The 27,147-nt window shown below is 40.9% G+C and overlaps 2 protein-coding genes across 2 annotated transcripts in view; both read left to right on the plus strand.

Moving 5' to 3' along the window:
- The window catches only part of DIS3L2 (DIS3 like 3'-5' exoribonuclease 2), a 366,805-nt gene that overhangs the window by 62,646 nt on the left and 277,012 nt on the right, over positions 1-27,147 (plus strand). Inside the window, exons 2-5 of the mRNA XM_044241854.1 lie at positions 2,060-2,208; positions 2,755-2,912; positions 11,441-11,494; positions 20,299-20,400. Coding sequence (XP_044097789.1) covers positions 2,157-2,208; positions 2,755-2,912; positions 11,441-11,494; positions 20,299-20,400 — 366 coding nt within the window. The 5' untranslated portion in view covers positions 2,060-2,156. The remainder of the gene's footprint in view (positions 1-2,059; positions 2,209-2,754; positions 2,913-11,440; positions 11,495-20,298; positions 20,401-27,147) is intronic.
- On the plus strand, positions 24,662-25,379 carry LOC122902420 (E3 ubiquitin-protein ligase RBX1-like). The gene has a single exon (XM_044241855.1). It carries the CDS (start codon positions 24,884-24,886, stop codon positions 25,202-25,204), a length of 321 nt encoding a protein of 106 aa, XP_044097790.1. The 5' UTR covers positions 24,662-24,883; the 3' UTR covers positions 25,205-25,379.

The following is a 27,147-nucleotide window of genomic DNA, read 5'->3' on the forward strand; positions in this document are numbered from 1 at the left end:
CTCCCAGTCTCCTTGCTTGAAATCTCGAACATTTCCCACCTTCTTGCTCTAAAGATTCCAGATCTGCCTGCCTGCCATGTGGTGCCAATTTGTCCAGTGTAATAAATAATACCATGTCATGGGTTTCTTCTTTTCAGTGTGTGCTTGTTCAACTCTAGTTCAGGCCTTCCTTTCTTTCTCTCCTGTCTGTTCTGTTTCTTTCCTAAGGTGCAGCTGCCACTGTCTTTCTCAATTCCAGATGACTGACTCCTGTGCCAGGTTCATTTTTCCTGAAACACAGTTCTGATCTGTCATTCTTCTCTTCTGCTCATTCATGCTTCAGAAATTCCTTACTGCCTTTGAAAAGCGGACTGGTTTTCTAGACCTTCCAACTTGTTTTATTTGCCTTGCCACTACCTCCTCCATACAGGCTGGACTCTCCAAATGGAATTAATGTTGTAAGAACCTGCTTGTGTTTTTCTGTTTGTGTCTCTACTTTTGTTTCCTTTTGCCAGCAGCATGCTTTTCTCACATTCTCAGTTCTTCCTTCACAGCTTTCCTGAAGTTCTCTCAGATTTTCTGACCCACAGGTACTTTCTTTCTTCCATCATAGTTACATTTACCCATACTTAAAAAATAGACTGCTTATCACTTCCCAACTTGTATTTTTATATTGGTATGATTTTTAGAAATCTAATTAGCTTTTGTATTTTTCATTGTGCCTAGTATAGTACACTGTCCAAGTATTTGTTGAGTTAATAAGTGGATGAATGCCTTCTGAATTAAACCATCAGATAGTCTGGCCTCCTGTGTGCACCCTTCCCATTACCTTGTTTATCTAAGACCATCTGTTTCTCTCCCTTTTTGCCTTTTTTTTTTTCCACTTTACCTCTGAATCTCTTCATGTATTGCTATGTAGCCTATTACCCTTTGTTGTTGTAGCTTCTCTTTTCCTGAGTAAGTATTAATTTCACTTTAGAGAAAAATTATATCATTTCAGTGAAAGATGTATGTGGGAAATTTACAGGAAATGGAAGCTAGTGTTGAGAATGACATCTTGATACATTTTATGGGAAAGAAGCATGCCCACTAGGATTTTGGAAATTTGCAAGTATAGGCTGGAATCCCTGGGCTGGTGGCCAGCTGAGAGTAGAAAGTAGAAATTGTGATGATGTGTTCAGCATCCAGGTGGAAGGCCAGCGGCCAGCTCCATGGCCCTGGACTCCAGTCCACTGATCCAGGCAGCTGCCTTAGATTCCTTAGAAGCAGCTGCTTTGAGCTTGCGGACAGATGATTGGCTTGAAGTGATGTCAGGTAGGAGTAGGGACATATATGTCTAACTGCAGTGTTGCCATTTTTTGAAAGCTAGTGAATGCTGGGTTCCCTGCATAGTTTTGGATATCCATTTGTGGCTACAAATTAGATTTTGTTGATGAATTCCAAAGGAATTAATTTACTTGGTTTATCAACAAATGTCATTTGCCCAATGCGAAACTTAGTAAGTGCTGTATCTTTTAAGTCCTAGTTTAGTACCTATTTCATTATAGCCTTGAGATCCCAGATCTTTATACTTTTTTTCAAAATTCTATTTCCTCCCACTCTTACCCATTTCAGAAGCTGAATGGAACTGCAGAGCTCTTTCATCCCCACCTCATTGCCCTGTTTGTGGAGGTTTTTAGTTGAAGTGGCCCAGACAAGCAGGCTAGCGATACATTACAAAGAAACTCAGGACAGATGGTGTGCTTGTCTAACTGCCTAGGAGAGAGTGACACAAGGACAATTTTTTTTTTTTTAAGATTTTATTTGTCTGTGACAGAGATAGAGAGTACAAGTAGGCAGAGCAGCAGGCAGAGGGAGAGGGAGAAGCAGACTCGCCATTGAGCAGGGAGCCTGATGTAGGGCTCAATCCCAGGACCCTGGGATCATGACCTGAGCTGAAGGCAGCCGCTTAACCGACTGAGCCACCTAGCCCCCCGCCCCCCCTGCCAATGTTTTTATCATGCACGTACTGCATTTCTGAGAGCACAGAGGACACCATCGGTTAAGTGCTCATCAGTCACCTGTCTCTCTTTGGTTTCAGCTTGTGACAACTGAGCTACTCAAGGCAGGAAGAACTCTGAGCTGAGCAGTGGAGGACCCCCTGGATCTGGAGAGAAGAGGTGACCTTGGAACCAGTAATGAGCCATCCTGACTTCAGGCTGAACCTCCGGCCCTTGGGGACCCCCAGAGGTAGCAAAAGGAAAATGGAGTCTCTTCTAGCAACTGGAGACCTGAAATAAAATAACAGTGAAATGGAGGCACAGGGCGGGTCTAGGGCTGAGGGCCACCATAATTCTTTTGGTGACCTGTTAAATATTCTTCCATGTTATTTATTCTAGAATTAAGTGTGGTTTCTTGTTTTCTTAATTTATTATATTGAGTACAGCTGTTTAGTTTCCTCTAGAAAAGAGACACTCTTTTAGTAATTCCTATTTTAAAAAGTTTGTGTCTATAAACAGCAAAGCATATTGAACCCATTATTCAGATTATGTTCTCTGCATGTTGTGGTGCTGATTTAAAACTTAAGTCTCATTTATGTACATTTTATGCATGTTTCCTTATTTTATGCTTGTTACCTATTCTTTCCTTTTTGTGACTATTTGAAATTATTATCTGATCATTTCATTCTTTTATTAGTCTTTCTACATTAAAAAAAAATAAAGTAAAATATCTCCAGTTTAAAAATACAGAGATGCTTGGTTGAGGAAAGAGTTGATTGCTGCCTCATGTTTCTAGGTGTGTCCTCTGTGGTTGGCCCACATGGTGTTGGTGCTTCGCCAGGTGACAAAAAGTCAAAGAACAAGTCCATACGAGGGAAGAAAAAGAGCGTATTTGAAACCTACATGTCCAAGGAGGATGTCTCAGAAGGCTTGAAGAGAGGAACACTTATACAGGTGCTTAAAACGTATTGGGCAGCTATTCCTTGGCCATGTGGAATCAGAAGTAACCCCTGGCTCATTAAACTGTTTATTCTGCATTGTGTGCTTGAGGGACATGGCTCGAGAGCAGGCCCAGGGCTTCCCACTTCTTACACCCACAGTGCAGTTCGGGGTGCTAAGCACCACAAGACAGAGCAAGAGCTCTGAGATTTGAGAGGAAGGAGCCATTACTTAAAGTTAGGGTTGTCTAGGAATTGTTTATTTGGTCTAGGAGTGCTTAATTGAAGGGATGTATTGGACCAGTTGGTACAGCTGGAACAAGTGACGATAAGAGAAAGAGCTTTCTGAACAGACAGACCAGTGTGCGCTACTAAGACCAAAGTGGAAAATAGGGTTTGGCTGTAAGGAGCGCTGATAGTTGAGTTTGCCGGGAGCACATGGACACTAAGTGATGGAGACGAGGGTTGAGAAGGAACCAGTAAACAACACCAGACAATATTTGTCGAGCGCTTTATAGTTTGCAGAATACTTTTACAAGCTAGGTCAGTGGTTCGGCTCAGCAGAAGTTTGTTGAGCATCCGCTGTGAAGAGTGAGCTGGGAACAGTACACAGTTAGGAGTGTGCCGCCTGGGTGCTCCCAAGGCGAAGGTGGTTGAGACTGGCTTTCTGTTCTCCCAGCTCCCAGCCCAGGGCAGGCAGGCAGTCTTGGGAATGAGTGATTTAGGGATGGATGGTAAGTGCTCAAATGAAAGTGTTACTGGGGTGTGTGGGAGGGTGTTGGGAGGAACTGGGAGCCTAGAGGAGGTGACTTCTTGGTGGGTATGGGAGGATGACTAGTTGGGGCCCATTACATGAGTGCTATGTGTGAGAAGGAGGTGTGGGGAAGGTGGGGCACCAATGAAAACATGATTGGTGAAACAGTGTTGGGGAAGGCAGCGTAGGTCTCCTTGGGCATGAAGTATGAGGTAAGAAGTAGGTAATGAGATAGAGAGTGAAGCAGGGCACATAATCTTTGAATTAAGTGTATTTTAGAATTATGGGATTGGTAAATAGAGGCATGGCCATGTGTTACGTGGCTTGCTTGAAAATGTTGGTTGTGTTCCATTCTGAATGCATTCTCTCATTCTGAGAGCCCAGCTTCTATATTTGTGATTTTGGCCAAAGATCCAGCCAGTGAACAGCTACTGTCATCTTCTTTTCCTTCTTAATTACCTTTTTGTATTTACCTGTAGTCAAGTGCACATATAATTAATGTAGACTCTTTGATTGGAACCTTTGGACCCTCCAGCCACTCTCTGCCCTTTTCCTGTTTCCTTGCCTCGCCTCCACTGGCAACTACCTGTCTGTATCTCTGAGGTTTTTTTTGTTTTTTTTTTAAGATTCCACATATAAGAGACCCAACAGTACTTGGCTTTCTCTGTTTGGCCTATTTCACTTAGCAGGTCACTTTGAGGTCCATCAGTGTAGTCAAAAATGGCAAGATATCATCCCTTTTTTATTTCTGAGTAATATTCCATTGTATGTGTATGTATGCACCATGATTTCTTTATCCATTCCTCCATCAATGGACACTTAGATTGTTTTCATAACTTGTCTATTATAAATAGTGCCTCAGTGAACATGGGGTGCTCGTATCTTTTTGTGTTAGTGTTTTTATTGACTTGAATGGAAAACTTTTTTTTTCTTTTAAAGATTTTTATTTATTCATTTGACAGAGATCACAAGTAGGCAGAGAGGCAGGCAGAAAGAGAGAGAGAGAGAGAGGGAAGCAGGCTCCCTGCCGAGCAGAGAGCCCGATGTGGGACTCAATCCCAGGACCCTGAGATCATGACCTGAGCCGAAGGCAGTGGCTTAACCCACTGAGCCACCCAGGCGCCCTTGAATGGAAACTTTTTTTTTTTTAAGATTTTATTTATTTGACAGACAGAGATCACAGGTAGGCAGAGAGGCAGGCAGAGAGAGAGAGAGAGGGAAGCAGGCTCCCTGCTGAGCAGAGAGCCCGATGCAGGACTCGATCCCAGGACCCTGAGATCATGACCTGAGCCGAAGGCAGTGGCTTAACCCACTGAGCCACCCAGGTGCCCCTGAATGGAAAACTTTTTAACAAACAAGTTGATCTTTCTGATTTTAGAGGTACTGTTAGCCTCCCCCCACCTTTTCTTTAACTTTGCTTGGATTTCTTTGACGAGGCCTCTCTTAGGAGAGTTGAATCTGCATTTGGACATTTGTCCCTTCATTAATCCATTCATTTGCTTTTTATCCTTCAGTCCACATACTGAGCTCCATTTTATCTATAAGTTTCTTGGCCCTCATCTTGTTTCATGTATGAGGACCCTTTTGTGCCTTTCCCACTTTCATCTCCTGCCACTCTCCTTCAGGTACATGCTGCTCTGTTCACCCTGCCCTGATCTTTAAGACCTGTCCTGTAAAAAAACTCTGCTATTTGCTTTTTCCATGAATCTGTACGCACTGTTCCTAGTGCTTGGAATGCTTTCTCCCATTATCTTGATGTAATTGTGCTTGAACTTTAAGTCCCTACCTAAATGTTACCCCCTTTGAGAAGCCTTATTTTAATTCTCTAAGCAGAATTGGCCATGACTGCTTTCTTGAAGCTGATTTTGTTGTTTACCCTTTATGCTAAACTTATTACCATTTCTTGGTATTTATGTTTCCTCAAATAGACCATTCACTTTCTTGTGGGGAGGGCTGTGTCTTATTCCCACAAATTAGCCCAGTGTGTGACATTTGATTGATGCATAATAAGTTTATATTGAATAAATATTTATTTACTGAGTGAATAAAGGATCAAGGTACTGTCTTTTGAAGATGGGTGAAGGAAACTGTTATAACTTGGAAGAAAAATTGCTTCTAATTTTGGTTATAGAATTTATAGAGATAGGATGAGGAAAATATTCTGGAATGATACAGTTTTTGCTCCTTCCTATTAACTTTTGCTTTTGAAGCAACTCTTTGCTGAAATTAAAACAAAACAGAAAGCTATCAATGTAACAACTCTTTCCCAGGAGTTTGTAAGTGATTCCTCCTGGCTTGTGACATCATGAGACTCTGCAGCCAGAGCCTCCCCCCACAGATGAGAACAGTTGTTCTTTGCAGATGGGGAGAGGAATGGGTTCCAGATATGAGGTCACCGTGTGAAATATACAACACTGTAAATAAGATTTTCATAAGCAGGGAAACAGAGTCCATCTGCTTTCTGATATGAACTTTATGTGTGCAGGCCTTGATGGATAAGATAAAAAGCTAGATAAGAAAAGCTATTTAGATGCTGTTGGAGAAAAGTAAACTTATTAGATACACTTGTAAGTATTTGTTAACTTTTATATTCAAATTTAAGTATATTGTGACATCCCTTTTTTTCTCTTCATCCAGAGAAGAAACTTTTATTTAGAGATACTAAGGAGTTATTTTAAAAATGGGAGTAGAATAATACTTTTGCTTTCAGTACTTTGAACAATAATTTGACATTTCATTGGTGTTTTGCCCTCTGTAGGAATGACGAATCCATAGTGACCAAAGGAATCCCTTTCCTGTGTTTGAACTGGCCGGCAGGAACACATGATCATATATACATAATTTTGAAAAAAATTTTCTTTGTTAACAAGTTGTCACATTGTACATATGTCCTTTCTCCATAGGTGCAGTATAGGAGATTGTTATAGGATGTGTTGGAAGAAATGAAAGTACGGGATAGGCCTGGAGGGGACTCAGGTTCAGGGTGATGACCAGAGTAACATGGGTATGATGGTAGGATTGGTTGGTTTCCTGATCTCAGATGATACTTTGGCTGAAGGTGGTTTGGGTTGATCCCCTAGAGCAGCCTGAGGCATGATGTCACAGTTTCCCCTAAAATAGAATATTGGTATAAAGTTGTTATTGGACCTTATAAGAATTCCTAGTCCAGGAAGATAGGACAAGATGGGTTAGTTTCTAGGACCTTCACCATTTGTTTAAAGTGAAATCAGCTGGAGAACATTTGGATATGAATCAAAGGGAAAAATAGAGGTGACATTATAGTGGACTGCCCCACCATTCAGAAGGCACAAATAATCTTCATAAAATGAGAGGCAGGGCTGGTGGGAGAGCTTCAACTCTGTAGCATTCATTAAGTAGCTCATGTTTCTTGACTACTAAGTGCCGGCGCATACCAGTGAGTGTGATAGGTAATTCACTGGGGGAGCAGGGCAAACACAACCTAAGACATAAAGAGGGAATTACTGCATGTGCTGAGCACTGCTTGGGAAGTAAGAAAGATGAGAAAGAAGAGTTAGAGCCACTTTACATGGGGTGGTTAGGCTCTCTGAGCAGGTGATTTCTGAGCTGAGAGTTGACGGGTGGACATGAGCCAGCTCTCAGGAGAATTAGGCAAAGAACATCACAGGCCGAGAGACCAGCTTGAGGAAGAATGGCAGGCAGAAGAAAGGCCTGGTGTTTTTGAGGAACATGAAGGGAGCTGTTAGACACAGTGAGCAAAGGGAAGTAAGATACGGGAATAAGCTGGAAAGTCAGGCAGCTGCCACAGCTAGGAGGGTAGTTCAGTTACTAAAACTGAAGGGTTTCAGTAGGGAGAGGGCATGATGTATTTTATACTTTAAAAATACCTCTCTGAGCGTTGTGAGGTGAATAGACTCGAGTGGAAGCTGGGTGACCATGTGGAAGGCCATTGGAGTAAACAGGGCAAGGAAAGAAGGGTGGTGGCAGTGGAGATGGCAGGGAGTGGACGATGGTGGAGCTGGAACTGGCAGGAGGCTGATGGCTTAAATGTGAAGGCGAGGCAAAGGGAGGAATAAAGCAGGACTCCTAAATTTTGAGTTGAGCCACTAGATGGATGATGTTGCCATTAACTGAGGCAGGGAAGACAGAGGGCTGGAAGGTGGTGCTGGGGTCTTGGGGGAAGGGAGCAGATGGCATAAATGAGCAGAGAGGCCCTGGTGATGACCGTGTCAAGCAGAGGCAGTCTGAGGCAGTTACGAGCGAGGACTCTGGAAGGCTGGGCTTGAATGATGCACGGGTGGGCACCTCTCAGTACCTCGGTGTTCTCATTGGTGAAAGGGAGGACAGTAGTGCTTACCTTGTAGGATTGATTTGAGGGTTAAATTAGCTGATGGATATAAAACTCTTAAAACAGCCTATAACGTGTAGTTTATTTATAGAAGTTTGAGATTTTTTTTTTTTATTGATATAAGAGAAGTGTTTGCTGTTCAACTCAGGTGGTTGCTGCCATGGAGGGTTAGCTGGTTTTTCAAGAAAATATGGAAATACATACTTATATGTGAAATTCCTTTGCTTTAAGTATTCTCAAACATCCTGTAAGCCAAATAAAACATGTTTGTGATTGCCAAGTTAGGCTAACTAGCCTGTTTGTGTGGTATTTTCCTACAGTAACGTTCAGTTCCTTGGGTATAGGCATGGAGAAGGCAGATAGTTGGGGTTAACTGAGAGGGCCTGCTAGTTGAATAGAAGAGGGAGAGTAGACCCAGAACTCAGAGTTTGCAAGGGCAGGAGGTAGTAGCAGGTCATGGCAACTAGGTGGCCACGGTTATGGCAACTAGGTTATGGCAGCTAGGTGGCCACACTAAACATAGTGTGGGGACAAAATGCGGTCAGCTCCTTGGGTTGGAAGTCTTAGTGAAGACAAAGAATTATTGAAGTGGGGTTTTTACCTTACGTGAAATAGAAGGTTAGAAGATTGTGATTAGAAAGTGTGATATTTGAGTTTTCATGTCTGGAGTTGGTATCATTAGCAGTGGTGCCAAGAGACAGCAGTGAACATGGGGGAGAGTGGTTAGGGTGGGTGGAGAAAAAAAGGTGGCTAGAGTGACTGGCTAGGGTTGTCTCATCAACCACATGGATACGAAGTTCTGTAAGTGTTTATAGGAATGGTGGTGCAGAGGAAGACAGTGAGCTACAAGTGGAAGCATTACTGAATCACGGATACTATCAAAAGGTTTGAAGTTGATAGCACTGAGGACAAGGCAGGAGCTAATGATACGATCTTCAGAGGATCTGGATTTTGATCAAGAATGGAGAGAAAAAATAATTTTAAAGTTAGAGTAGGGAAGCAGGGGAGAACCTTCTTCTTCTGGTCCCTGAGACACATGGCACAGGAGAGATAGACTCCCTTTGAGAGCACTTCAAGGGTAGTGATCACATCAAGGGGACAGCCAGGTTTTCCTTAAGTCAAGGAGCAGAGGAGCATTCAGAGAGGAGGTGGAGCATGTAGGAGCCCCACTGATCAAGTCCCAGGGCGGGAAGGGGTTGAGGAGGAAGATGAGTGAAGAGGGATTGGAGTAGATTAAGTGATAGTCATAAAAATGTAAAATGGAAGTCCTGGACTTTGGAAGGTGAGTAAGACAAAACCTTACTGGAAGTCTCCTTTAGTTAAAAGACCATTTCTTGACATGGTTTACTGACAGCTACCTTCATTAGGCTGTGGGGTGGACTCTGGTCTGCTGTGAAATTCTGGTAGAAGTTTCTTTTTCCTCAGTATGATTTACACTCCCAAGGGAATCTGTTCCTGAGGTCGGTTTCTTTAGAGTATGCTCCACTCAACCTGCAAATGTTTTTCTTGAACAAGGCTTCTGTCTTCCCCTGTATGCTTTTATATATCAGGGTCTTTGGGATAGACAGTCAAGAACAGAATCTTGAAGGTCCTTTAAATATCCGTTCTTTTAAATAGAGCCTAGACAGAGCCCTGAGCAACCTCTCTCCTTTGAGCCCAGTGTTAGCCTCTCCACGTGCTTTGTGCTTAAAAGCCCTCTGACAGCAGAAGGCATTCTTGCCTCTCTTTACTTCCTTAGGTAGTAACCATTCCCTGAGCTGGAAAGGAAGATAGAAAAATAGCAGTTGAGGGGGAAAAAACAAAACAAACCTTAGGTCAGAAAGCAGTGCCTAGAATCAGAAAATGAATTTTTAAAAAATTTAACTTGAGCGAATGGACTTGATTTATTTGGAGTGTCTTCCGCTCACCGGACACATGCTCTGTGAGGGCAGGCTGTTACTCCTCTCCATTGTTTCCCCATCAGGAGGCATAGTGCCTGCCATGCGAATCTTCAGGAGATTTGGATAAATGTAATAAGCGTTTTGTCTTCCAACAACAACAACAACAACAACAACAGCAAAACCAGCTGTTTTAGCTGTGAAATTGCTGTGACATTCATAAAAAAGGGTGGCCTCAGAGAGCTTTGCCTGCCTTGTTTCTCACCCCCTCTTTCTCTTACCCTAAGCAGAGTGACAGCATGATGGGAGACGAGCGTTTGCCCCCTTAAGCACTCTTGCTTACATGGTCTTTGCCTCTGTTTCCCTTCTGATTTATTGGCAAGTTTTTCTCCTCCATCAAGGATCAAGTCAGACACTGTCCATGGAGCCTTTCCCGGTGGCCCCAGCTGCAAGTCAGCTGTATCCTCATTTATGAGCCTTCATATTTTACCTCATAAACAAGGACTGAGCTTGATCACCACTCTCTCTCCACATTGTCTCAGTGTCTTGAGTATAGTATTCAATAAATCTTGAATTAAGTCTACATGGGATGTTAACAATAGCATAAACTGTTGTGTGGAAATTCATAATGTAAACACACATGGTGCACCAGTGAAGGGGAGAATATTTTCTCCTTTATTTTATTCCCTCACCTGTTTTGCTAATTAATGTCTCTTTGAGTCTTCCGGCATTAGGGGGGAAATGTTATTTGAAACACTTTCTCAAGACACCCTTTGAGGCTGGCTCTTAGGAAAACAACTGCCTCTCTCCACGTGTTCCAGTGGCCTTCAAATGCAGCTGGAACCTTGGGAGGCTTACAGCTTCCTGTAAGAGCCTAAAATACTGACCTGCTATTGAAGACGGCCCCCGTCTGCACCCCTGTGCGTAAATAGAAGCAGACCCTGATTTGGTGCTGGAATAACATGAAGGTGAAGGCAGACTGGGTGGCCTGCTTGTCGGAGCCAGGATTCCCATTTACATTAAGAGCTAGTTCTGGACCATTTTGAATTATTGACTCATTCAGCTCTGTAGAGGACCAGAGTAAAAAATATGCATCTGGTCTCTCAAGGTTAAGTATCCAGGTTGGAAATCAACCTGTATCCTTCCGAAAATTGTCACGGAAATAAGCAAGCGTGGAAAGGTCTCAGTGAATAAAAAAGGCCATTATGTAGTGAGATGTAATCCCCATAAAATCTTGTTCTTAAAGTAAAGGTTGCAGTGGGAAGCCTAGCATATGGGGGCACAAAAAAATCCCAGTAGCTGCCGCTTTCCCACTCCAGGCCAAGCTCTCCTCCTTCTCACCTCTGCCTGTTCACAGTCAGGTGCCAGTGTGGCCTTTCAGTTTTTGATGGAACCCTGTGTTACAGACATCAGTAGAAATCACATTTCATGCATTTAATGAGTAGTTCTCCTATGTCTAAGTTGTTTTGTAGATTGAGCTGTTTAATTAATTCAGAAACTTTTAATTGAAGAATAACATATGTATGGTAATCTTCTAAGTGGATAACTAGTTAAATTTTCACAGATTTCATTTTTTTATTTTAAAGGGTGTATTGAGAATTAATCCAAAGAAGTTTCATGAAGCTTTCATTCCTTCCCCGGTAAGTTCAATGACTTCATAATAAACTTAATGTCACATTTAATTTTTTAAGTGTGCTCTGAAACTGAAATCATATATTCTAACTAAAAAGCAGAGTAGTAAAACAAAATCAGGATGGGCAAGTATTTGTTTCAAATTTAAATAAGCACAATTTGCCTTTGGTTAACAAACCCTCTGCCAGTAGTAAACTCACAGTGAGAGTGGCGGGGGTGGCGTTTGTTACTAGGGCTGCAGCGAGCAGCTGACCCTCACAGACACCCACTAGTTTTTGTAGCTGGACACCCTTGGTTTATAGCTTAGAGGGATTTATGAGTTTTTCCACTGATTTAAGTTAATCTTTCCCAAACAAATATGCTATCTACTTTCGATCTACTGCATGAGCTAATCTGCAGATTGGTCCAAAAAAAAAAAAAAAAAAAAAAGTGTAATGCTTTTTTCTTTTGGTCAGAGTTTCTCACTTCACTTTTTCTGCAGGTGATAGGACTTGGTCCAAGGCTCTTCACTGTTGGGTCTTTATATCCTTTCTTCCGTTCATGACTCATTTTACCAGGCTCTTTGCTCTGACATATAGTTCACAGGAGGTCTCTGGATAAGGCTGGATTTTGCAAAGCTAGGATAGCAATGTTCTCAAATTCCTGACATGACTTTTCCAGGCTGCTGTAAATAGGATAGCCATAGAATTACAGATGTTTTAGCAGTGGAGTAGAGCATAGGAGTAAACTTGAGCTTATAGATGAGGAAATGGAATACGTATATGTATTTCAGTTAACATACTTCATGATGTTCAATAACGAGTTGAGTGAGAATACAAGTTTAGTCATGTGCTTCCCCAGTAACCTTAAGGTTTGTTCTCAAGCTCAGTTTGGTTCTTTTTTCCCTCTTGCCCTACAAAAGTCAAGGATCCACATTCGTATCTCAGGTTCCATCTTATCCAGTGGATTAGATAAAAAGTATCACTGACATGTCACCGTGTACTCTCTGAACCCTGTTCTGCTTCTGTGACAGACCATGCTGTGTATTCTGACAGCTGAGGGTCAGCTTTGAGGCAGTGACTTAACTGCAGGGGCAGGTTTGTCCTCCCACGGAAGCACAGTTGACATGGTGTTTGATTCCCAACTTTGCTTGTAAGGTAAAAATCATGTTCAGTAATTAAAAGTTACTCATGAAAATCAGGAAAATGCCATGTTAGAGACAGATAATCTCTCAGTAAGTCCTACATAACTAGCATTTTCTCTACTTTAGAAAGAATAAATCTTTCTTCATTGGCATACCAGTTGAGGGAGCTCAATTATAATAGGGTCCTAAAGTATGAAGAATATGAGTTACTAAGCATGAAAATCATGGTCAGTGGAGTAAGGAGTTCATCCTGAGAGACAGCTGGGAGCTGAGCAGATTACAAGCCTCCCATCTCCTGTGCGCACTGAAGTTTGCTGTCATTGACTGGAATGTTAAGGGGAACTACGTAGAGCATTTTGAAAATTTGACTGCTTGCTTGTTTTCTTCCCTGAGTACACGGTATTGAACTTCCCTACATTAGATCCCTGGTAGGCTGGTTCCTGACAAGTGTGGGACCTAGGACAAGAGTACAAAAGGAGGCACACATACCTTACATTAAATATTTAGATGTTAGGGACACTTGGGTGGCTCAGCCGGTTGGGTGGCTGCCTTCAGCTCAGTTCATGATCCCAGGGTCCTGGGATTGAGTCCTACGTGGGAGTCTTTGCTCAGTGGGGAACCTGCTTCTCCCTCTGCTTCCCACTTCCCCTGCTTGTGCTCACTCTTTCTCTTTGATTTAAATAAATAAATAAATAAAGAAGTTATATATATATATCCAACTAACGAACTGTTAGGAAAAATACATTCATGACAAATAAAATATATTTCTTGTTAAATATACCTCTGTGTACCTGGGTTCAAATGTAGAATTCTCATACTCCTTGGAGCTCCATCCTAAAGTGTGGCCACATGGAGAGGGCCTGCCTCTGGCCTGCCCCTCTTCCCTTCCTAGTCCTAGCTCCCTGTCTCCTCTTTGCTGTCTCTATTGCCTCCCCCCGCCCATTCATTAAGGACCCTTGCATGCATCTGCTTGAGCATCTTATCCCACATGTCTAAGTTCTGTCCACATGCCTTAGAAATACCTGCCCTTTAACCACCTATTAAGTCCACTGGATGCCATGGGTGCCACCAGTGACTGTGGTCTATCTCTAGGCAGACAGAGCTGGGGAAGATGCTTATGTATGCCTTGGAAGTGGGCTTGGGACTGATTAGCCCAGGATGCACATCCATTTGGCCCTGAGATCTCTTCACTTTTGGGGAGGAGTGTGACTGGAGAAGGGCCAGGGAAGAGATCCTCTAAATTGCGGGGCCTAGTTAGGTGTCTATAATTTAAATTCATCTGATTTATAGGTGCAAATGATTTGTTGCCACAGTTTAATTTGGCTTGTTAAAGGAAGTTAAGAAGCATAAGTTACTAATCTTTCAAAAGCCCAAGTTGTTCTCCTACTTGAAATTATATTCCTGGAACGTCCTGTTAAGAAACTTTTAGACAGTTGTGTTATTAGAATTGGCTTATTTTTATGCCCCTTATTCTCTTATTTGGCCACTAATGGAGTAGTAATGTTGTCTCAGAGGGAGAAGAAATGTTAAAAGATTCACCTCTAAGTAACTAAGAACTGACTATAAAAGCTCTATCAAGGCCCGGTTGTGAGTTTTGGTTGTAGATACTGGAACAATCCTACATTCTAGTTTTGTGGGGGTTTTTTTGAGTTTCATTGTTTAGAGGCGTTCTAGAAAGCATTGAGGGAGGGGATAGTAGAGGCAATAAATTATATGTAGGTAAATCCCACAACCACCACTGGTCTGGATTTATGGGTATATGTAGCTCATGTCTATGTCAAGTGTGAACTGGTATGAACTGGAAGAATGTTCACTGGTGGATTAGGAGTAGAATAGCAGAACCAGGGCCTGAATGTTACCTGTCCCCTGCTTAAGCAGGGAGAGTAAAGACAGGAGTTGTTAGAAAAGAAGATGTAGCCTTTGCTCTGACAATAGGAAATTGAAAAGTTTACTTATTTATAAAACTAGCAATGGATTAAATTGTCTAATGTTCCTTACAACTTTAAAATTCTGAATTCTAATTTAAAATTACAAAGTTTTTGGAGAGACAAAAATAGACTAGATTTGTTTATTTAGGTTCTTGCTGACTTTTACAAAAAGCACAGGTTCCGGGGCACCTGGGTGGCTCAGTGGGTTAAGCTGCTGCTCTCGGCTCGGGTCGTGATCTCAGGGTCCTGGGATCGAGCCCCACATCAGACTCTCTGCTCAGCAGGGAGCCTGCCTCCTCCTCTCTCTGCCTGCTTGTGATCTCTCTCTGTCAAATAAATAAATAAAATCTTAAAAAAAAAAAGCACAGGTTCCATTCTGAATTATGTTGATGCAAGAAATTTTATAAGTTTTTTTGTGCATCTTGTCATGGGAGACACCCTTTGAACATCTGTGGAATGTATTTTGTCCAAAGGGAGCCATTCCATCGATAGAGAATGTTCTTGTTTGTCCTCCCTGCTTGGAAACTTCCTAAGTGTTTAGTTGATTACCCCCAGATCCCATTATGTTTCCTCTAGGATGGTTCATTATCCATTTTCCTTTTTTTCTAGTAGAGCTAGACTTTGACATTCAAATAAAGAGCTGAACTCTTTAGCCTTTAAAAGTAGTTAAGTGTGATGAATTGAACTTTTAATATTGAGTTGTTACCAAGTTTATGGTCTTTAAGAGATTCTGCAATAGGTATGGGCTTCTGAGTGAATCCTCTAAGAGCTGAGCAGTGACGCAATACCTGGAGATAGGTGTATTGTCTGAGGTTCAGCTCGGCCCTGCTCTTCTGGATTTCTTTGGATGGGAATGTGGCAATACCAGTACCTTATCATCTTAAATCTCTGAGCTGTCTGGGGGTGGTGTACCTGTTTATGAGAGAGGCATTTTATTCCATGTGTTTTGATCATGGGTTGGGATGACCTCCAAACAGCTCTCTCTTCATTCTGGGGAAGTTGGAGAGCCCCATTTGGTACATAAATTGTAGAAGGTAGCGATTGATGACCATGTGCCACCCTGCAGCTGTACACGTTCTGTTTGGTGGTTGCCTCTTCCTTATTCCTTTGAGAAGCTCAACATGAGGCCAACTTCAGTGATTCTGTCTTTGTGGCTAACGTGGTAGCGGTCCCTCAGGGACTAGGGTGGGGCAGGTTTGGCAATGTGTGTAGGCCACAGCTGTCTGCCCATGGTTAGGTTGGAAACTGAACAGAAAAACTGTTCTAAAACCTCTCTCATGGTTTGTGATTGGAAACTATAAAAAATGCTGAGTGTCTAAAGTCCCATTTTTGGTGTTGGCAGGGCAGGTTTGATGAATTTGGGATGCTAATTTTAACTGAAATTTACAGTAATCAACTGTAGTCTGGTGAGTACTTAATCTTATTTATACCAAGTGTCTCTACCTACAAAATTTTGAGTGGTGGTTTTCTAATCCTGTTTGCTATTACTTCCTTCAAGAAAAATGAATATTTTCCATGGGCACTCGAGAAGAATGTGTATACTTTTGCTTTGGGATGGAATGTTTTGAATATATCTGTGAAGTCCCATCTGGTCCAGTGTGTCATTCAAAGCTGTTATTTCCTTGCTGATCTTCTGCTTAGATGATCTGTCCATTGCAGTAGGGGGGTGTTAAAGTCCCCTACTATTACTATATTATTATCAATGTGTTTCTTTGATTTTGCTATTAATTGGCTGCTTGCACATTAGGGACCTAAATATTTACAGTTATTAGATCTTCTTGGTGGGTAGACCCTTTAATTATGATATAGTGTCCTTCCTCATCCCTTGTTATGGTCTTTTGTTTAAAATCTAATTTAACTGATACAAGGTTTGCCACACCAGCTTTCTTTTTTTTTTTTTTAAGAATTTATTTATTTATTTGACAGAGACAGATTACAAGTAGGCAGAGAAGCAGGCAGAGAGAGAGATAGAGAGAGTGAGAGAGAGAGAGGAGGAAGCAGACTCCCTGCGGAGCAGAGAGCCTAATGCTGGACTTGATCCCAGCACCCTGAGATCATGACCTGAGGCGAAGGCAGAGGCTTAACCCACTGAGCCACCCAGGTGCCCCACACCAGCTTTCTTTTGATGTCCGTTAGCATGATAAATTGTTTTCCACCCATCATATCGATGGTCAGCTTTTTTATCCAATTTGAAACCTTGTGTCTTTTGATTAGGGCATTTAGCCCATTTACATTTCAGGGTAACTACTAAAAGATGAATTTAGTGCCATTCTATTGCCTATAAAGTGACTGTTACTGTATATCATCTCTGTTCCTTTCTGGTCTGTTACTCGTGGACTCTCTCTTCTTTTAGAGAACCCTTTTACTATTTCTTGCGATCACAAATTCTTTTAGTTTTTGTTTGTCCTGGAAGCTTTTTATCACTCCTATTATGAATGATGTCCTAGCTGGATAAAGTATCCTTGACTGCATATTTTTCTCATTTAGCACCCTGAATATATCATGCCAGTCCTTTCTGGCCTGCCAGGTCTCTGTGTATAGGTCTGCTGCCAGTCTAGTGTTTCTACCCTTGTAGCTTACAGATCTCTTATCCCCGAGTTGCTTTCAGGATTTTTTTCTTTGTCTCTGAGATTTGTAAGTTTCACTACTAGATATTGGGTGTTGACCTATTTTTATTGATTTTGAGGGGAGTTTTCTGTGCCTCTTGGATATCATTCTAATACTTTTTTGTCTTATGGTATCACTTATCTCTTGAATTCTCCCCTTATGATCCAGTAGTTATTCATGTCTCTTTTTCTCAGCTTCTTTTTTTTTTTTTAAGATTATTTATTTATTTATTTGACAGAGAGACATCACAAGTAGGCAGAGAGGCAGGCAGAGAGAGAGAGAGGAGGAAGCAGGCTCCCTGCCGAGCAGAGAGCCCGATGCGGGACTCGATCCCAGGACCCTGAGATCATGACCTGAGCCGAAGGCAGCGGCTTAACCCACTGAGCCGCCCAGGCGCCCATCTTTTTCTCAGCTTCTTTATTATCCATTATTTGGTCTTCTATATCACTAATTCGCTCTTCTGTCTCATTTATCCTAGCAGTTTGAGCCTCCATTTTTTATTACACCTCATTAATAGCCTTTTAAAGTTTGACTTGATTAGATTTTAGTTCTTTTATTTCTCCAGAAAGGAATCCTCTAGTATCTTCTATGCTTTTTTCAAGCCCAGCTGGTATCTTTTTAATTGTTATTCTGAACTCTAGTTCCAACATGGTGAATTTTTCCATCTTGTCATTCTGTCCAGAGAAGAATAGATGAATAAGAGAACAAAATACTAAAATGGCAACAATGACCCCAGAGAAATAGACACTAAACAAATCAGAGGGGACCCAGAACTGGAAAAAATAAAAAAATAAAAAAAAAAAGAAAGAGAATATAATCAGACAGGTGGACAAAACAGAGCAATACATTGGATCCTGTATGTATTTTGGTCTTTTTGTTAGAAAACTAGATGCCGAAGTTGTAAAGAAAGAAAAACTTAAATATGTACAAAAATAAAATTAAATACAATGAAAGGATAGAATGTAATTGTAAAAATGAACATTGAAAGATTCCACCCCTCCCCCCCACACACAAAAGGAATATAAACAGACAGGTGAACAGAACAAAGCAATACTGTAAATCCTGAGTGTATTTTGGTTGGTTTGTTACAAGAAACTACATCTTGAAAACGTAAAGAAAGAAAAACTTATATACATACAAAAATTAAATTAAATACATTGAGCGGATAGAATGTAACTGTAAAGATGAACATGAAAGACTTTAACAATAACAACAAAAAAGAATATGATCAGACAGGTGAAAAGAATAGAGCCATACACTAGATTCTGGGTGTATTTTGGTCTGTTTAGAAGAAACTGTATCCCAAAATGAAATAAATAAATAAATAAATAAATACACACACACACACACACACACACGCACACACACACACACAAAACTAAAATTAAAAGATAAAATTTAACTGTAAAAATGAAAATTAAAAACCATTTTAAAAAAGAAGTTGACAAAATAAGAAATTCACTGAAAAAGGAAAGAGAGGGATACCTGGGTGACTCAGTTGGTGGGGTGTCTGCCTTCGACTCATGATCCCAGGGTCCTGGGATGGAGTCCTCCTTCAGGTTCCTTGCTCAGAGCCCCAGTTATTTCTAATAATACACTTCTCAGGGGGCCTGCTTCTCCCTCTGCCTCCCAGTCCCCCAGTTGTGCTTTCTCTCTCTCTCTCTCATTCTGATAAATAAATAAAGTCTTTAAAAAAAAAGAAAGAGAAAAAATTTTAAATTGAAAGACTAAAGAGTCTTGAAGAAAAAACCATGAATTCTGTATACTATTTTCCCCATTGGAGCATTGGAGTTTTGCAGTTTTCTGTGATAGGTAAACTTGGCCTTAGCTGGTGTTCTTGCTGGTCTTCTGGGGTGGGGGAGCCTGTTATGCTGATTTTCAGGTGTCCTTGCCCCGGGCAGAATTGCACCAGCCTTGCCAGGGGGGCGTTAATCTGCTCCAGATTGCCCTATGGTGGCTTTGTTCCCTGAAGAGTTTCCACCTAGCTTTAGAGGATGAGCATGAAAATGGCAGCATCCCAATCTCCTGCATCCAAAAGCTTGGGGGCCCCCCTCCTCACAATGCCCATAGGGAAAAGCAGTCTCTGTCGGTACCCTGTGCTCGCCCAGCCTGTGACTGAGAGTTTCTGCCTCTGGCACATGACCCCCCTTAGAGTCTTCAAACCCTGCAGACTGCTGCAGCTCACAAACATGCTGCTCCACCTGGGGGTGGAAGGGGAATCTCCTGCTGGTTCTGTTGCTTGCTGGGCCCCTGCTTCAGGAGGGGTCACCCAACTGTGCTGCGGCTTGGGGTTTATGGCAACCCCAAGTTGAGAGCCCACTCCTGGGCTTGGTGATTGCAGCCGGCTTCCCTGCTCTGATGCCTAGGACCTCTGCTTCATTCAGGCACCCCTGGTCTTTCTGTGACTCCAAGGATCCTGAGACCACACTGTCCCTAACCTGGGTTATTTGTAAGCATGTGATTGAGGATAAAGGTGTCCATGCCTTGTGTTCATGGTGGGGAGTTCACCCTGCTCCTCAGTCAGAGTGAAGGAGCGTGAGAATGCTTCATGAATTTCATGTCCCTTTTCTTCTTTGCCTTCTACTTAGATCTCTATATAAGTAACTGTAGTTTGCTTTCTCTGTCATTTTCTCAGTGGGAGGATTATGATTTTGCTGGTTTCTTCCTTGGAGAACTCAAATCCAGGAGTTGGTTCTTGCTCCTGTCCTTGCAGCTGGTTTTCTTAGGGAATTGTATTTTGTTGTTCTGTTTTCTTGCAAACCTTCTAAGTTTTACCCTTCTTTGATACTTAAAAAAAATTCAGTTAGTGTAGAAAAGGTATCATCATGCTTTGTTTAAAACAAGGAAGGATAACTTACTCCTTTCTCATTTCAGTTATGAAAGCATGTAGTCTCAGTTTTTTGCTTTATTTATTTTTGTTTGGTTTTGGCTTGACTGTAGGAGATCTTCTCTTATGTTTTTGAAATTTCTTTAACATTCTTTTAACCTGCTTTTATGTGTTCATCCCCATTTCTATTAGTTCCAGAGACTGATTTCTCTCTTAGTGTTCTTATTAAGCCCGTGGACAGATTGTAGAGTCTACAGTTTTTAAACCAAAGAAGTAATATTTGGTTCCAGGTCTTGGTAAGCTGACTATTTTCTCTCTCCAACCTAGGATGGTGATCGAGACATTTTTATCGATGGGGTTGTTGCTCGTAATAGAGCCTTGAATGGGGATCTAGTGGTCGTGAAGCTGCTTCCAGAAGAGCAATGGAAGGTGAGTTAAATTTTCCTTTTCTAATAATAACCTTTTCTCAGGGCCTTTTTATTCATGGTGCATCCATGAGACATCATAAATTGGAGCAGTCATGGACCCTTCTGGTCCTGTGGTTGCCTCAGAAGCAGGCCGTGCAGTGCCTGGAACTTAGAAGCATCTGCTGGGCAGACATCTAATGATTTGAGTTGTTCTCTTTGCTCCCTCTCTGTGATCTGTCTTCCTTGTCATATGCATTGCATTGATTTCTGATAATTTTTAGGATAGAAGAAAAGCTTACAGGGTACATTCAAACTTCTGACATGTATTACTTTCCCACATTTAATGATGGGAGAACTGAAAAGACAAAGGCATGGGCATGGTGGCAGTCTTCACATGTTCTTGCTTCCTCTATGGGAAAACCTGGGCGACTTGTACCTCGTTCTGTAGGTTCCACTTTGGTGATTGGGCTTCCCTTGGCAGACAAAAATAGACCCTCTCTTTTTATAAAACAGAGATCTGGTGGCAGAAGAAAATGTTTTTAATTGGAAAATATCCTGGGTTTCAGGCTCCGTATATGTCTGTCAATTGAAAAGAAAAATGTGGTTTTTGACTATTGTTTTAAATAAAGGTCAGGCACTAGAATGATTCATAGTAGCAGTTTCTTTGAATTGTCATGTAGAACTGGCAACTTGTGGGTCCAAATCTGGGTATTTCTTTTTTTTTTTTTTTTAAGATTTTATTTTATTTATTTGAGAGAGAGAGACAGTGAGAGAGAGCATGAGCGAGGAGAAGGTCAGAGGGAGAAGCAGACTCCCCATGGAGCTGGGAGCCTGATGTGGGACTCGATCCCGGGACTCCAGGATCACGCCCTGAGCCGGAGGCAGTCGTTTAACCAACTGCGCCACCCAGGCGTCCCTAAATCTGGGTATTTCTTTATAGCACTTCTTCAGATCTTTTATTTTATTTGTCTCAGTTCACTGGTATTGAGGAATATAGTGCCTTCAGTGAGAGGTACTGTAGGGATTAGTAGAATGGGATTTTAGGCTAGGCTCCTTGGGTTTGAATCCCATTTCTGCCACTCATCTGTATAACCGTGTGTGAATTATATAACCCCTCTGTGCCTCAAAGCCCTCATCTATAAAATGGAAATAATTATAGTACCTACTTCATGGGTTTGTCATGAAGATAACATGAGAATTCGTGTAAAAATGGTGTCTGACCCATGGTAGCAGTTCAAGCAATGTCAATTTTTATTATTAGCTTTTACAAAAATAGGAGAAATACTACCTTATTTCAGAGCTTTGTCAAGGCAAATTTGTTTTTATCTGATAGGGCTAGAGTGACTGACTTAGAATGGGCATTTGTAGGGTGTAGGTATGTTAAGAATGATCAAGAGAGATAAAGCTCTTGCCTTCATGGAGCTTTTAGTCTGATGGGGAGTGCAGGTAGGAAGAGACAGGTATTAATCACACACAGATTAAGGATAATTATGATTAATGCCGTGAAGTTAAGTACAGAGCATTTTATAAGAGTCAGTTATCCTAGTCCTGATCCCCCAGCCCACCCCCAGTTGCTGCCAGCTGTGGTTATATCCTCCCTTGATTTTCCAAAAGCACAGCTAATGGTTGGTTCCAGGTCCTAGGAACGTAGATTGATTTAGGCCACGTCCTCTTTTCTGGAACACATCTAGCACAGTGTTATTGAGATCTAAGAAGACAAGAAGAGTGCATTAGGGCCTCGTCAGACTAAAGAAGTATTCCTAGAGGTCATTTGAAGGAGTAAAGAGGCAGAATTAGAGTGAAGATGATGCATAGAAGGAACAAGAAAGGTGGTGGTTTCCTTTGACTTAAGGAGTGAGAATGGGTAGAATAGAAATAGAAGAGTAATTAGCAAATTGGGTGAGTCTAGAGCTGACCAGAGCAGCTGTAGGGTGTTGACTTGTTGGAAATAATAGGAATGGAGAGCATACAGCGGAGCACCTGTGGTGCTCTGCAGAGGTAGATGAGGTTGATTCAAAGAGAGCAAGGCCAAGTTGCCCAGCATCCTTCCTACCTTGGCTGTGGCAAGGGATGGCTAAAAAAAAAAACATATGAATAAATAAATTGGTTGAATTATTTTCTTTGTTTTTCACCCCATTTGTATTTTTAAAAGAATTTATTTATTTATTAGAGAGGGAGAGAATGAGAGAGAGCATGAGTGGAAGACAGGTCAGAGGGAGAAGCAGACCCTCTGTCAAGCCCAGTATGGGACTCGGTGTCGGGACTCCAGGATCACGACCTGAACTGAAGGCAGTTGCTTAACCAAGTGAGCCACCCAGGCACCCCCACCCCATTTGTATTTAAGCCCATCAAGCATAGCCTCTCCTGGTATTACCAGATGTACTCTTGCTTTGGACAGGAAGCCTGAGAAGATGAGAGTAGTTTGGAGGTGAAGGTGTTGTCAAGTTGTAGAAGGTTAGCTTAGGACTTCGGCATTCTTATTTATGCCTTGGTGCCTTTGCTTCTAGACAAAAACCTGCCTCCTTGAGACTCAACACAGCAAAGTTGTGTTTTTTCCCAGGAGGCCTATGTTTGTGATTTTGTAATTCCTAGGTCACTGGAGCTAGTTAGGCATGTAAGATTTTGCTGAAATTCTTACAGTGTTCCCACAGTCCGTATAGGCAGGCTACATGAACACAGCTTGTTGTTTTTCTGGTTTACAGTTAATATCTAAAGCAGAAGAGATTAAGGGCCACATGGGAGTTTTAAGCCCGGGAGTGACATGGTGTTATTTAGCCAAAAATCACTCTGGCTGCTATTTGGAGAATAGAATGTAGTGGGGGGCAATATGTGTTGGCATGGCCAGTTAGGAGACATATACTGGGTCATGACAGTAAAGATGGAAAGAGGTAGGGATACATTTTGAAAGTGGAGCTGATGGGACTTGAAGATGGATTTGAGGAGTAGGATGAGTAAAAGAGGAGGGAAACAAGGATTAAATTCTGGTTTAAGCAAAATAGGTGAGTATGATGTCATTAATTAAAATGAGGAATATTAGGGACAAGCATGTTTAGGTACAAAAATTGTGAGTTCTGCTTGGCCATGTTAAGTTTTAATTTCTTTTCAGACATGTTAATGGGATGTTGAGAATGTATGGAGGCCTAGATGGCTCATTACTCAGAAATTCTACTAAACATTTAAGAAAGAAAGAATCCCGAGTCTACGCAGATGATTTCAGAAAATGCAAGAGGAAGAAATCTTTTTTCCTTTTTTTAATAAGAATTGTTATAATTTAATCTCTTAACAACTTTCCTATATAACAATACAAGAACTCTTTTTCAACTTATCCTATGAAGGCAGCATTGCTTTAATATCAAAACTAGGAAAAGACAGTATAAGAGAAGAAAGCTACAGACCAGTACTCCTCACAAACATAGTTGAAAAAGTCCTCAACAAAATATTACCAGATAGAATCCAACAACCTATTATATTAAAAGGGTAACACAACATGAACAAATTGGTTTTATCACAGGAATGCAAAGTTGGTTTACTATTTGAAAAGCAATTTGATGAAATTCACTGTATTACAGATTAATAAACACCATTTTCAGTCAATGTCATCATTTTAATAGATGCAGAAAATACAATTGTCAAAAGGCCACAACCATAAAAACTCAACCAATAAAAACTCACAGCAAACTAGGAATAAAAGTTTATTTCCTCAGGCTGGCAAAAGAACACTTAGGAGATACTTAAAACTAACACCATTCTTAGTAAGGTAAAAGACTGAATGCTTTCCCTCCAATATTGGGAATGAGGTAAGGTAAGAATGTTCCTTCTCATCCCTTTTACTCAACACTATACTGGATATTTATAGCCAGTACAGTAAAGAATAGAAAAAAAGCATTCAGATTGAAAAGGAAGAAGTAAAACTCTCTTTATTCTCAGATGATATGATTTTCTACCTATAAAATCCTAAGGAATTGACAAAAAGCTGCTAGAACCAATAATGAGATTACCAAGGTTGAAGGACGGAAATTTGATATTAAAAAAATCAATTTTACTTCTATGTATTAGCAATGGGAAATTAGAAATTAAAAAATTTATTGAAGTATCTGTTTGATAGGATCAAAATTATGATATACTTAATTTTGACCAATTACAAGACATGTACACTAAAACTATGAACATCTTTGGGAAAAATTACGTAAAACTTCAGTAAATTGTGAGAAATACCATGCTCTTGAATTAAAAGACTCAATATTGTTAAGATGCCATTTCTATTCAGATTGATCTATAGATTAAGCACAATCCCAAAGAAAATCATAGCAGGCTTCTTTATAGAAATTAACAAACTGGTTATAAGATTTATATAGTTGTGCAAAGGGCCTAGGATAGCCAAAACAAAGAAGAACAAAATTGGAGGCCGCATATTGCCTGATTTCAAGAATTACTATAAAGCTTTGGGAATCAAGACTGTGTGGTAATGTCAAGATAGACATATAGAGAGACCGTGTGTTTCCAAAATGGCGGCAGCGATGGATGTGGATACCCCGAGCGGCACCAACAGCGGCGCGAAGCGCTTTGGAGTGAAAAAGTGGAATGCAGTAGCCCTCTGGGCCTGGGATATTGTGGTTGATAACTGTGCCATCTGCAGGAACCACATTATGGATCTTTGCATAGAATGTCAAGCTAACCAGGCATCCGCTACTTCTGAAGAGTGCACTGTTGCATGGGGAGTCTGTAACCATGCTTTTCACTTCCACTGCATCTCTCGCTGGCTCAAAATACGGCAGGTGTGTCCGTTGGACAACAGAGAGTGGGAATTCCAAAAGTACGGGCACTAGAGAGAGAATTCTTCCATCGAGCTCAACTGTTCTGTTATTCATTTAATGACTTGCCCTCCTGTTACTTAATTATAAATTAGATAGAACCCTGTCTTTTCTGCTTTGTCTTTTTAGTTTGCTATTCCCACAGCCATATTGTATTCTGTGTCAAATAAAATCCAGTTGGATTCTAAAAAAAAAAAAAAAGATAGATATATAGATCAATAGAGCGGAATAGAGAGTCTTGAAATAGATCTATACCTATATGATTAATTGATTTTCTACAAAGGTGTCAAGGTAATTAAGTGTGGAAAGGATCTCTTTTCAACCAATATGTTATTATAATTGTGTAGTCATATAAAAAATAGTGAACTTGGACCCTTACCTTGTACCATTTGCAGAAATTAACTTGAAATGGATTGTAGATGTAAATGTTTGTGTAAAAAGCATGAACTTTCTGTAAGAGGTGAAATTTTTAGTGATCTTAGATTTGACAAATATTTCTTAAATATGAAACATTAAAAAAATCAATAAATTTGAGTTAATCAAAATTGCAAACTTTTGCTCTTCAGTAAACAGTTACAAAAAGGCAAGCCACAGACTAGGAGAGAGTATTTATAAAACATTTATCTGACCAAAGACTTTTATCTAGACTGTAAAGAACTCTTTTAAGTCAGTGACAAACAACTATTTAAAAGTGTATTAAAGATTTGAAGAGATACTTTACTAAATAAGATATAGGGATAGCAAATAAGCATAGGAAAGATGCTTGACATAATCAGTCATTAAGAAAATGCAAGTTAAGGGGTGCCTGGGTGGCTCAGTCATTAAGCATCTGCGTTGGGCTCAGGTCATGATATCAGGGTCCTAGGATCAAGCCCCACATCGGACTCTCTGCTCAGTGGGGAGCCTGCTTCTCCCCACCCCCCTCCCTCGCCACCTGCCTCTCTGCCTACTTGTGACCTCTCTTTCTCTGTCAAATAAATAAATAAAATCTTAAAAAAAAAGAAAGAAAATACAAATAATACAAATTAAAAGCACAAAGTAGAACTATAAAACTGCTAGAAAGGCGAACATTAAAATGATTGACCAAAACCAGTGTTGAGAAGGATATGGAACAACTGGAACCCTCATACACAGCTGGTGGGACTAAAAATTTTTATAGTCACTTTGGAACACAGTTTTGCATTTTCTTAAAAAGTTAAGCACATACCTTACCATGATCCAGCCATTCTACCTTAGGGAAATGAAGGCATTTGTCCGCATAAAGGTTTGTACATGCATTCATAGCTGCTTTTTTTTGAATAGCCCCAAACTGGAAATAGCCCAAATGTCCATCAGCATGAAAACCAATTTTGCTATACCTATTCAATGAATACAACTCAGCAGTTAAAAAAGAAAAATCAATGGACTGCTGATACATGCAACAACACGGATGAATCTCAGAATAAATTATGATGGATGAAAGAAGCTAAGAAAAAAAGAATACTCTCTGTATAAGTCCATTTATATAAGACTCTAGAAAATGCAGACTAATTTGTATGGACAAAAGGCAGATAGATCATTGGTTGCCTGGGGCAGGAGCAGGAGAGATGGATTTCCACGGGGCCCCAAAGCAGCTTTGAGGGTGATGGACTTGTTCATGATCTTGATGGATAGTTTCATAATTGTGTATGTAAGTCATGACTAATCAGTTTGTGCACTTTAAATGTATGCAGTTTACTGTATGTCAGTAAAGTCATACAAATGACTGAAAATGAAGAAACAAGCAAAACAAGATGTTTGGACAAATGAACCTAGCTCCAAGGAAAGATTGAAGCTAGAGATGTAAATTTGGGAGTCTTCAGTATGTGTGTGGTGTTAAAGTCATGCTAGAGGATGAGATCACCTAGAGAGTGTAGCTGAAGGCAAAAAGGCTAAGTATTGAGTTCTTGGGTAGGCCAGCATTTAGAGGTCAATCGAGG

The sequence above is a fragment of the Neovison vison genome, chromosome 3 (genome assembly GCF_020171115.1).
Source record: "Neovison vison isolate M4711 chromosome 3, ASM_NN_V1, whole genome shotgun sequence".
NCBI classification, from domain to species: Eukaryota; Metazoa; Chordata; class Mammalia; order Carnivora; family Mustelidae; genus Neogale; species Neogale vison.

Bases quoted from the DNA above. Each gene is read 5' to 3' on its own strand.
- LOC122902420 (XM_044241855.1), top strand. From the start codon at position 24,884: ATGGCGGCAGCGATGGATGTGGATACCCCGAGCGGCACCAACAGCGGC.